The sequence below is a fragment of the Mus pahari genome, chromosome 19 (genome assembly GCF_900095145.1).
Source record: "Mus pahari chromosome 19, PAHARI_EIJ_v1.1, whole genome shotgun sequence".
NCBI lineage: Eukaryota > Metazoa > Chordata > Mammalia > Rodentia > Muridae > Mus > Mus pahari.
In genome coordinates this window covers 31,859,336-31,871,419 of record NC_034608.1, presented here as the reverse complement: position 1 = coordinate 31,871,419, position 12,084 = coordinate 31,859,336, and the positions used below count along the sequence as shown (strand labels likewise).

Below are 12,084 nucleotides of genomic sequence, written 5' to 3'. Positions count from 1 at the left end.
TTATTGATGACACATTCTTGATAGTTGCTTGTACCCCATACAATTTGGGGACACTGGTCCAGTGTTGTGTTCCAGTGTTGGCTTCATCCAGCAATCCTTCAAAAATTTGGAGTATATGTAGGGTGCCTTCCCTCCCAAAAAGCGGGGGAGGTTGGGGCGGGTACAAAGATGGCCTGAGAACACAGACACTCATTACAGGTACAATGGCCATGTAAGGACTTGGGCAATAGCCACATATGGCCATGGCTTTGCTCAGGCATCCACCACACGTGGCATTAACATGTAAGGACTTGGGTCCCCATCACATGTGATGTGACTGTGACAATTTGGATATACACCACATGTAATGTTGACTGATGTCGGAGACTATAGCTATCAGAGGTAGCTGTCTCCGCTTCAGAGGAGGCAGTGACTCTCAGCTAAGACCAGGCCTTTCCAGCCTTTCCGCTCCCTAAAGACTCTACATCCCCACGTCGGGGTCCCTGAGAGTAGGCGGTGACCAGTAAAGGCAGGAATCAGGCAAGGAGGGGTCGTGTGGGTACCCTAAGTGCAGCCCTCTTTGGGGTACACAAGTGTCTGCAACCCTGAGCTGACCAGGAGCGAACAGGTCTGCCCTGAAATATTAGCTCCTAGTACCAGGAGATCCACGTTGAATGTGAGTCTCTGATCACCAAGCTCCTGGCCTGGCCGCACACAGAGGTTCTTTGAGCATTTACACCTTCACCTTATTATTCCATCTGTGGCCTTTTTTGTCTCTTTTGAATAAAATAGGACAAAAGAAATGGACTGTCACATTTGTAGGGTCTAGACCGAAAGTCTTGCTGGCTCCACGTGGAGACACAGTTGCATGGTGACCTGGGTGGAGTGGGACACCAGGGTCACTCTCTTCCCCTGAGCTCTGTACACTTTCCTCTCTTTATACAACCAGCTCCATGCTTTTCCTCCGACACTTGGCTAGGAGATGAGACACATCCCTGACTTAGCCGTAGGGGCTGCCTCCTCCACAGTGATGCCCTTCATGTCATCCGGCATTTGACCATCTGCGCGCCACACGTTTAGGTCCCCAAAGAGCCCAGTCTCGATCATCTCCTCCTGCCAGGGAATGGAGCAGTTGCCAGTGGCGAATTCTTGGAAGAACTCTGTGTCCGCTTTGTCAAAAACCACACCCTTGACTGTGGAAAAGGCACCCACGTCCTGAATGTCCTTGGCATAGACAGTCTTAGAGTCTGGGATGAATGGAGGAATGAGCATCCCTGGGAAGAAATGGGAAACAGACCAGAGAGACTTGTGGTGAGGAAACTGCAAAGCCAAAGGGTCCCCACAGATACACAGAAGACCTGCTGCTCTTCCTATGGATGACAGAAAAGGCTAGCATCCTTAAGCAGTCCCATGCTACATGCTCAGTACTCACAGACTGGAGGACGGACAGAGTGAAAGATGCCCAGATCTGGTGAAAAGGTGTGCGGGTATACAGGTGGATGTGGGTAGATGGATGTTTCCCAGGCTTGCCTGAAATGGCCATCCTCCTGCCTCAGCTACCCAGTGCTGGTGTTACAACTCTGATTCACTATGCCAGCTAGGAAGTCTTTTAAAAGAAATCTCAGCCCTTGCTCCCACACCTTCCCGAGACCCACCCCTAAAGTCTCTTCATGAGCCAAGCGTCTTGAGGCCCCTTAGGCCAGGGCTCTCAGTCCTCCCATGGCAACTGCACCTTCTCTGCAGCCCCAGATTCAGAGCTCTTGCCTGGCCCCAGGTAGGCATCAGAGTGGCAGATGTCAAGTGAGCTCTCCCATCCTCCCTCCCCAGCCAGCTGTACTTCTTAACAGAAGCTACAAGACGCAGGGTGTGGTTGGTCCTGTAGAGCCCAGACATCAACTCAACTCACCTAACCCCTGGCCTGGCTTCCTTGGGGCATTTGATCCTAACCTTGTAATCCTGCCCGTGTTGGTCTAGGTTCACACCAAAGCATGACCTCCTGTGCCCCACTACTCCCTCGCCCCTCGGGAGACAGTCCTTAGACCTCCTGAGCCAGCCAGGACCCTTCCTGCCTCAGAGCCTCATGACAGGTATGCCAAGTATAGCCCATCTGCAGATGAAGTGCTTAGCACTCCCGCCCAAAAGTAACTGCTCTTGGGAGAATCACCTCTTCCTCCCTACGGCTCCAGACTCATCCTATAATCTACACCCTATATTCCAGAGATCCAAGGATTCGAGTGAGGCAGAGTCTGTCTACCTGTGCAAAGTTCATCCACTCCACATTGTTTGTCATAACACTGCAGCCACAGGATAACGTGTGTGCAACATGTGTACGTGTGCCTTTGTCTCCATGTGTGCACAGCTGCTTGTGTGTGAGCCCTTGCATGTACACATACTCATGTGTATATGCACCCACCTGTGCATGCCTGTAGGTCCATCTAGTGCCTGCATGTGATGTGGCATGGTGCATGTGTGGGTATGTGCACATGCATGTGTGCCTGTATATCCCCGGAAGTGTATATGCACATGCATTTTCAAAGATGAATATAAGGAAAATGCTATGAAGCAGGCTCAGAGCTTGCACATTGGTTTGTCACCCACGTTTCCCACCTGACTTCAGTCTGCATGGATAATGTATGCATCAGGGGTCTCTGTACCCTCTCAGGCTTATGGTAATGCCCATACCGGCTTCGAGCTGCCTCCAGCTGATATCTTTGAAGAGGATGTTTGCCCGCAGCGCATCACAGGTTCCATCCCGGAAGCCCAGGCGCTTCTCCGGGTCCTTCTCCAACAGCTGCTCACAGAAGTCCTTGCTGGCCTGGCTGAACTTCTCTGGGTACTTCACAGGCTCTGAGATGATGCGTTGCTTAAGCTCCTTGTTCTCTACCTGCATGGTGGGCAAATGTACCACTTCACTTGAGCCCTGGCCAAGCCTCACTGGGGTGGGCGTGGCCGGTGGGTGTGGCCGATGGGCGTGGCCGGTGTCGTTCGGTGGGCCCCTCCCAAGTGGCTTAGCATCTCAGGACATAGAAACAAAGTCAAAAGGTGAAGTCCCCAGACACCAAGGCTGTTTTTAAGGGTACTGCTGGTTGGCTTATCCAAGCATGGCATTGCTAAACCATCTGAGAGAAGCCTAAAAAATAAGCTTGCCTTACTTCTGGTCAGCTTTGGTGGAGTCTCCTAAACAAAGCTCCCCACACCCAAAGTGTATGACGAAGACAGTGTGGCTTGCTCCCCAGGCATCCCCCATAGCAAAGCCAGTCCTCCATCATCTCTCTGGCAGGCACGGGCAGAACAAACGCAGCGTGTGGAACCTGAATGAATGTTAGCGCACACAGGCCTAACTGTGGAGGCCTGTGAGACTCAGACACTTCTCCATATTCAGCCAAGGATCACATGACAACATAGAGCTGTAAGCTCAGGCAAGGTCAAGGTAGCCACAAGTAGGTGGGACATAAAATAGCTCCTGGCTTCAGGCCCAGACCAACCTCAGTGTGTAAACAGAAATGAGGAGCAGAGAAAGTATATAGAGTGGTTGTCCGAGGCCCCAAGAGCAGTGTCCTGGTGGCCACAGCTAGCTAGGGACCCACCAGTGACCTCCTTGTGCAGTCTGCACCAAAAGAACCTAATGATAGAAGCCACTGTCCTACGGGGAGAGATGCCCAATCTCAGCTAGAGCGCACTTGCTCTGCCACCTGCTGGCCGTGGTGGGCAAAGACATTTAGAATCTCCCAACAGCTCCACTCTCAGGTTTCAAGAACAGGTAGGCTTTCGGATAGAATATCCTGCAGGAGCAGGACCCCAGAGCCTGAGCTCCTTGGCACAACCCAACCTATCCATGTCTGCCCCAGAATGGACCCTTCCAGGGCTTCCTGCCAGGTGGCACCTACCTTCTCTCCTCGGGCTCGGAAGGGTCCTCTGGCTGCGATCATCTCATACAGTGTGACCCCCAGGGCAAAGTAGTCCACAGAGAAGTCGTATTCTTCACCGCGCAGGAGCTCAGGGGCCATGAAACCTGCCGCCACGCACATATGTAGGTTCATAGATGCACCTGCTTCCCCCCAGCATGGCCCCTACTCAGTACTCACAGACCTGCTGAAGCTCTAGTGATACCCTGCCCCCAGGGGAGTGGGTGGTCTCACCACCAGTGATTTTGAGGCCAGAAACCTCTTTGTTGTCATTGCGGGACGTTGAGTGTAACTCTGGCCACTATCCACTGGATGCCCACAGTACTAACAACCAAACATGTCTTCCAGCCTAGCCAAAGATTCCTAGGGGTAGAAATGCCAGGGTCAGGAATCTCACTTCTGCGGGATATGAAGCCTCCGCTCAGACTCAGGACAGTGTGCTGATGCTGCGTGTGACTCATGGGGTAGACAAACGCGACAGATGGTGCTGGGACCTTCTCACTCCCCTCTTATAAGGATACGGACGTGAGATCCGTTTTCTGTAATCCAGAGTGAGCACGGTGACCCAGGCGCTGTGGCCAAAGCCTGAGGAATGGGTGATGGGGGTCACAGTCCTCTGCTGTCTTCAGTCACTTTGTTCCTTGAACCTTTTATTACCTACAGTGAAGCTACAGCTGAACCCCCTCCCACGTGCACTCAAGAGTAGCACCTGATAGCACAGCCACTGTGTGGCCTTCTCTACAAGCATGGCCTCCCTGATCCTCCTAGCTGTCTGCTCACAACTTGGCTGTTTGCATGAAAATCTCAACCCCTTACTACCCACCACACGGATTAGTACCCAGCGTCTGCCACACAGTGCACAGACCATCCCCCCCCCCCCCNCCCATCCTGTTGGCGTCTCCGCCCCGTGGAGCAGGCTACGGAGTTGCTCCTGTGCTCCTAGCCCTTCTGGTAGGCGAATTGTCAGGCATCCCTTTCCAGAGCCACGCCCACCACTTCTCCACTCCGGGACACCGCCAGTGTCCACCCAGTGCCACCCCTGGCGGTGCCTGACTACACCCTGACCCTGCCACCCTTTGCCTTCATGTTTTGGGTTTTCACAAAGAATATCGCTGCTGCAGAGCCAGCACCCGAGAGTTACTGGATGAGGGAGCAAGTGTGTTTCTGCTTCTTCTGTAATGAACTCATCGCCTTGTGGCAGGAAGCAGAAGACAAATGCGTACTTTTCCTATACACAGAGGAAGCACATTCCCCACGCACAGCCTACAGTTGTGGACTGAGCTGGGAGGGTGTGGGGGAGGGGAGGGGAGGGGAAGATCTGTCTAGAACAGTGCTCATTGGCTCCTGGAATACCAGCTTCTAGTGTGCAGCCTAACTCAGCATTTCTAGAGCCTACACTGCAGTCCCAGGCAAAGGATTCACATTCACGGGGTGGGTAGAATTACCACTGCATCTCGGTAAGCTCAGTAAGGTAAAGATTAGGCAAGCAATGGCGCCCTCTACTGGCCAAGCTGGGCCAGCAGTCCAGAGAGGGACCAGTTCTAGTCTTGAAGTTCTCTAAATCTTGCTCAGCGAATCCGTGACTTGTAGTGAACTGAGGAGATCCAAATGAAGTTTGAGCTAGCTCACAAAAGAAAGCACAGCCACGTCTTCACAAGGTTGTACAATGGCTTCAAGCCAAGCTGTTTCCAGAATCCTTTTCTCGGATCTCCTTCACCCCGTGCCTGCACAGAGCCTTCAGCACCCACCAACCAGCTACCAAGGCTAGACAAGCACCACCTCCCGGGGGTCAGGACGGATTTGTCCTACTCCAGAGTCGAAAGGGAACGTTCTTGTCTCTCTATCCACCATGGCATTTGGGACACTCTCAGATGGTACCTAAGGCACAAAGCAGGATCCTGTCTCCACTCTGTTTACATCCCAGATAGCCCAGGGAAGGAGATAAATATCTAAGAAGCCCTCTCAGAAGTCAGCCTGAATACAAGACAATCAAGAGTATGGAGAAAGGGGAGACTCAAATGCAGGTATCGACAGCATGCAAATGCTGGGTATGTAATGGTCACGTAACAGCCTCATACGCCCATGTGGTAAGTGTTAAAGCCAAAGACTCTGGCAGACTAAGCGCACCATCTGAGGTCACAGAGCCAGGAAGCATAGGCCTGGTCCATGCACCTGTCTCTTCTTTCCTCTATGTGTACTGCCTCTCCCCCTTTCTCTGAGGGGGACAAAGGCAGAAGAACACACAGGGCTGCATGTGTGTGTACACTTAGACACAGACACATCTACAGTCACTCATACGCATGCAAGAGTGGTGTACACATAACCTAAACACACAGAGATGCACACCCAAGTGTGCACAGTTACATGTACTAAGCTTACACCCAGAGGTGCCTGTACACGTTCACACATGGGTACACACATACACACACACACACACACACACATATATATATATATATATATATATGCATGAAATAGCACATATACAGATGTGCATATAGACATGTACACGCACAAAGACACATTTGTGAAGATGCACACACGTATTTGCATGTGTGCATACAGAGACTGTCATGGGTGCATACATACAGAAAGGTGCCTTCATACACATACATGCATGCTTCACACAGGTGCACATGCACATACAGGCTCATACATACCCACACACGGGCTTACACACAAAACCCCCCATGTGCACACTCAGTCACACCTACAAGACATACAACTGTGCACACCACATGAGAGCAAGCACACATGTAGGAATGTGTATACATGGCTATGCATGCCCACAGAAAGATAACACATGCACATAGCTTGCCTGTGGGTGGATACCTACCAGAGTTGTACTGAAACCTAGCAAGAGCTGGCTGAGGAAAGCCTCTGTCCCCTGTGCTCTGCAGTGTGACCTACACAATAAGTCCTTGGGTCCAGCTCTTCCATAAGATACCCCGGGGCAAACTCATTCTGCCAGTGCTTAGGACACCACTTAGAGTGCAGATCCTGTGCTCTCTCTGCCCGTCGAGGTGCCAGGAGGTAGCTCTGACAAGCTAGTGAGACTGTTAAGGCAGGGGAGGGGCTGTCCTTGAAGGGAGTAAACAGTTCTTGAGCTGCTGAGCAGAACCTGATTGCTACTGTTTGCTCTAGAGGATAAGGAGCCATGCTCCACAACCCCCACTCTGTCACCACTTAGGTCTCGGGGCTCCTGCTGCCTCAAGTTCTGGGAGAGAGGATGACCCCAAGGCCTCTTCTTGGATGCCAAGCCTTCTCAGCCGCCTCCCCCAATGCTCAGACCTTACCTGGGGTCCCTGCATAGCCCTTGGTCTTATTCTGCCCTTCCTTCAGCTCCACAGCCAGTCCGAGGTCAGAAATTCGGATGTTGCCTAAAAGTTGAGACAAGATGAATTCACACATATTGCATAGAACAGAGGTACCAGGTGAGCCCAGAGCTCAGCAGTGTTCCCCTGCACAGCAGTAAGACACATGCTATATGTACATACATACCACACTCTATACACACATATCCATTCCCCACAAAGATGTATCATACACATAGTAGGCAAACCACATATACCTTACACACAAACATGTAACACCTGTCACATGCACACATACATGCATACACACCTATATGCATATACACATACATACATACATACACACACACACACACATAGCTTACACCACTGTCCTTTATGCCCTACACTACCAGGCCCTCCTTCGGTAACTTTCACAGAGGCTGAAGAAAGCACACTTTGGGCCCCCAAGCGGCCGTGACCTGCATCCACCACACGGGCTCACCATCATTGTCCAACAGCACATTCTCTGGCTTGAGGTCCCGGTAGACAATGCGTCTCTGATGCAGGTGCTCTAGGCCACTGATGATCTGTGCTGTGTAGTAGACAGCCCGTGGTTCTGAGAAGCCGGGGTTCTCCTCATCCACATTGTAGATGTGGTACCTGGGGTCAGAACGCCATTGGAGGCACGCACACAGGTTTAAGGGCAGTAAAATGCAGAAACAGAGAGCCCGAATCTTAGTGTGTGTGCGCGCACACACACACACACACACACACACACGTATCAGCATAGCGTGGTCCCCTTGGGACCAGGCATCAATGTTCCCCTGGAGAAGCCCAAGGCTAGTGGCCTCAGATGCCACCTTACCCATAACTGTTTGAGAGACAATGGTTAAAAAGACATATAAGCTTGTCTCCTGACACCTCCTTTTCTGACTACAGAGCAGTGCCAAGACAGGGCCAAGGGAGGAGAGCTCACCCCCAAGTTTCTTAAAGCACAAGCAACCCCCAAATCTCTGAGTATACCTGTTGTCTGCTCCACCAGACTTTGAACCCCTGAGTGGATTTGACAGTAGCATTTCCCTCCCGGTCCTTTTCCACAGGACCCTGAAGTGCATCCATTTTTGTATTCTACTGTACACTTGCCACCTCAACCCTTTGCAGGGAAGCAAAGCCCATAGCCAGAAGCTGTAAATGGCCTAAGCTGTGTTGAAGGTGGGTGGGGGATGCGAGAGAGAGGCTGCAGACCAGGGGCTTAGAAGAAAATCAGAGGGTCCCGGGGAGGGGGTGGACAGAACTTGCAATAATGCCCCATCATTTCTTACAGGCCTCTTCCCCTTCTCGAAGATGGATTGTCTAGATCTAACGTTATTCAGCTGAAGAAAAGGCAGTTGGCTTTGCTGGGGTGGCAGATGAACTGAGAGACACAGGGATTTATTTGCAAGTTACAGCTCCCTTTAGAAGCACCCTGCGTTCCCAAGGTACCCCAGGGTCTCACTGTGGAAGCCCTGTGTACTAGGTACCCGGGGATCTCATGGCGCTAACCATGTGTGCCAGCTGCCCCAGGGACTCACCCCCTCATCCTCTTGATACTTGGTCACTATTGTTTGTCTCTATTCTACAGAACAGGAAACTGAAGTAAGAGAGGTAGGGTTACCCAGCCAATGAAAACCGTTATCCGACATCCCTAAGAATGCAGGAACAACCTCTGAGCACCCTGAGGCATGGCTAGCCCAGGCCATCAGAGTGGGCACCCTCCTACTCTAGGCAAGCTGGGCTCTCTAGCTCTATAGCATTGGACACCGATGGAATCGTTCATTTTCATTTCTTAGCCCCCTCAACCCACAGTACCCCACCACAGCTATCCATGACATCCCATGCCTTCTGTCACCTGTCCCCAGTAATCGTGGAGATGCATGAGCATGTGCAATGACAGGCAAACCCCTAAGTCCTGGACCCCACCAGACATGAACCCTAGTTGAAAGCAGTCGCAGGTCTGGACACCTTTACCTTACATCACCTCCATTCATGATGGTCATCACCAGACAGAGGTCCGTCTTGGTCTCGAACGCATAGGCCAGAGACACAATGAACCTGCTGTGCACTTTAGTCAGAATCCTCTTCTCCACAATGGCACCCTGGAAGCATAGTTGTGATCTTCAGTCCCTTGGGAATGCTCTGTGGAGAGCAGCCTGCACGCTGGGCACCGCACAGGGCAGGCTTGCAATCTGTCTGAAATCTGGTGCGCATTCACTCGGGGACATGGCCTTGGCATTGACTGGGACATCTCCGTCACTGCCCTGTCTACCCTCCCCTTCCCCACACCACCATGGCCCTTCCATCCAGTCCTCGCTGCATCCAGCCAGCTCCCAGTGCAGCCTGACCTTCCAGGAGAGCCTGCTTTATGGGAGAACCGCAGGTCATATCCTCCGAGGATACTAAAATCTGAAAAGTGTTCTAAGGGGTTGCAGGTCCGTGTGGGTGGTCCAGAACTCCAATTACAGCTCCAGAAGGCTGCAGTTATTTGTGTGTTTGTCATTTTGAGACATGGGCTCACTGTGTAGCCCTGGCTCTCCTAGAACTCTCCATGTGGGCCACTGAACTCACACAAGCCCAGCCACCACCTCTACCTCATGAGTGGTGGCAGTAACAGTGTGTGCCACCATACACAAGCTTAAAGGTGCTTTTTTTTTTTTTTAAGTATATAGTTTTGTCCCTTTTAATTCAGTTACTTTATTTATTTAACGTATGTGAGTACACTGTAGCTGTCTTCAGACACAACTGAAGAGGGCATTGGATCCCATTACAGATGGTTGTAAGCCACCATGTGGTTGCTGGGAATTGAACTCAGGACCTCTGAGAGAGCAGTCGGTGCTCTAAATCACTGTGCCATTTCTCCAGCCCCTAACTGAGATACTTTAAATAAAAATGAAAAAAAAGCTAAATCATTTTCCAATTTTATGAATCGTTCCAAATTCAAAACAAAATCAGTCACCAAGGTCCTTTAGGAAATACACCTTCAGCAGGGCAGCAGTGGCACACGCCTTTAATCCCAGCTCTTAGGAGGTAAAGGCAGGTGGAGCTCTATGATTTTGAAGCCAACATGATCTACAGAGTGGATTACAGGACAGCCAGGGCTACACAGAGACATCCTGTCTCAAAAACCCAGAGAGGAAAAAAGAAGAAAGAATGAAGAGAGAGAGAAAGAGAGAGAGAGAGAGAGAGAGAGAGAGAGAGAGAGAGAGAGAGAAAATGAGGTAATGAGGAGCCATGGTAGGTGGGTTTTTCTGTTTTTCCTCCCTCCACCCCTCCCTGTCTCTCCCCACTTCCCCCCTCCCAAAAACCTCTTCTTTAAAGATCAACATTAGACCACCATGAGGTGCATCTCCAAGGCACCTGGTAAAGGCCCCTGGATTTGCCTGACAGCTCCACTTGCACCTGCTATTTGAACCCTCTCTAAAGGCTCAGGGACCTGCTGGGGGCTAGCATTCATCCCTAAGAGTTTCACAGCATTATCTTACTGTACAGCAGGGCTGTGGAAGGCTGTGTCCCCTGGACAATAAGCTGCTTTCGCTGATCCTGCCTTAACTAGACACTGACGCCAGCAGAGAAGAAATGAAAACATGACAGCCTGCCTATGCCCTCCACTCATTCTTGTCCCCTGGAAACCTGGGTTCGGGAAAAGTGGTCCTGCACCGCGACATCACCGATGGCTTCTGCCTGTTGTGAACAGTACCTGATGACGGAGGTCTGCCTCACTCTCTCCTGTATGTAATCACAACAGGAGCCAGACCGTACCGAGAGGTTTCTAGATACTTAGATATGTGCTCTCTCTCTGAACTGCTCCTGAGCATGGGACAGACAGACTACGACCCCTGCCCGTGGCTGCCTGTGTCAGGGGAGTCCGAATGGCAGCACACATGCGCAGTGGCTAAGGCCCGTGTAGCCCTCCGCAGGAAATCCCTCTAGTCTAAGGGCATCCTACTGCTTGCTGGGCTCCCTACCTGGTAGCCCTTCCTCTTCTTCAGCCGTTTCTTGTTGAGCTTCTTGCAGGCATACATCTTGCCAGTCGCCTTCATCTGGCAGGCAGACACTTCCCCGAAACCCCCCTTTCCCAGGATCCTGAAGTCCAAGAACCAGTCTTCACCTATGGGCTGGGCTTCCAACCACTTCCACTGAAGAAACCGTAGGAAATACAGGCTTTCTAGGTACCCCTGGAAGGGCGCCTGGCTCAAGTGCTCCATTGTGGCCTGAAGCAGAGGCTGGAAGAGGCCATCCTGGCTCCCCGTTGGCCCTTCCTTCACCCTTGCCACCATGCCCTGGTCCAGAAAGTTGCAGAACAGTGTGCCCTGCGGGTCCAGGTACTCAGCCAGGATGGCCTGTGCCTTCTGTGGCCGCAGGTCATCATCGGCAGTGTCATAGTCCTCAATGTCCTTCCAGAGCTCCAGAGCTGGCACATGCCTCTCGTCTGTCTTCAAGAACTGTTGGAAGAGCCTCTTGCCGATGGGTTGCTCTGAGCACAGGCTGTCAAACTCTAGGCTGAGGTTGTCACGGAGACCCTCGCACTTGGACAGTGGGGGCAACCGGAGCTTGGCCAGATACTTCTTGTCTCGGGAAGACGGTGTGCTGCTTCCGTCAAAGCTGCCCCGGGCGGCAATGAAGGCAGAGTTGGCCACCACGGTCTCCAAGGACCCGAAATCCATCCTGCTGATGCTCTGTGTCCGCTTCAAGTGTTAAGACCCATAAGCTGGTGTCATTCTCAAGGCACCAGCAGCCAAAGCAGGCTTGACCCAGTGTCCTTGGCCTATGCCCTGTCCCTGCCCTTGTAGGACAAGGGAGGCATGAGCCGTGGCCAGGGTGCTTGGGAACCCACTGAGAGGCCCAGGGAGACCAGGGCTGACAAGTAT

General features: G+C 51.9%; 1 protein-coding gene across 1 annotated transcript; it reads right to left on the bottom strand.

Moving 5' to 3' along the window:
- Positions 1 to 954: 954 nt before the first annotated feature.
- Grk1 (G protein-coupled receptor kinase 1) lies at positions 955 to 11,880 on the bottom strand. The gene is made up of 7 exons (XM_021219785.1): positions 11,182 to 11,880; positions 9,188 to 9,315; positions 7,683 to 7,840; positions 7,181 to 7,264; positions 3,867 to 3,991; positions 2,662 to 2,863; positions 955 to 1,253 (listed from the first exon to the last, which is right to left on the bottom strand). The coding sequence occupies exons 1-7, from the start codon at positions 11,878 to 11,880 to the stop codon at positions 955 to 957; spliced, it is 1,695 nt and encodes a 564-aa protein (XP_021075444.1).
- Between the last annotated feature and the right edge of the window lie 204 nt (positions 11,881 to 12,084).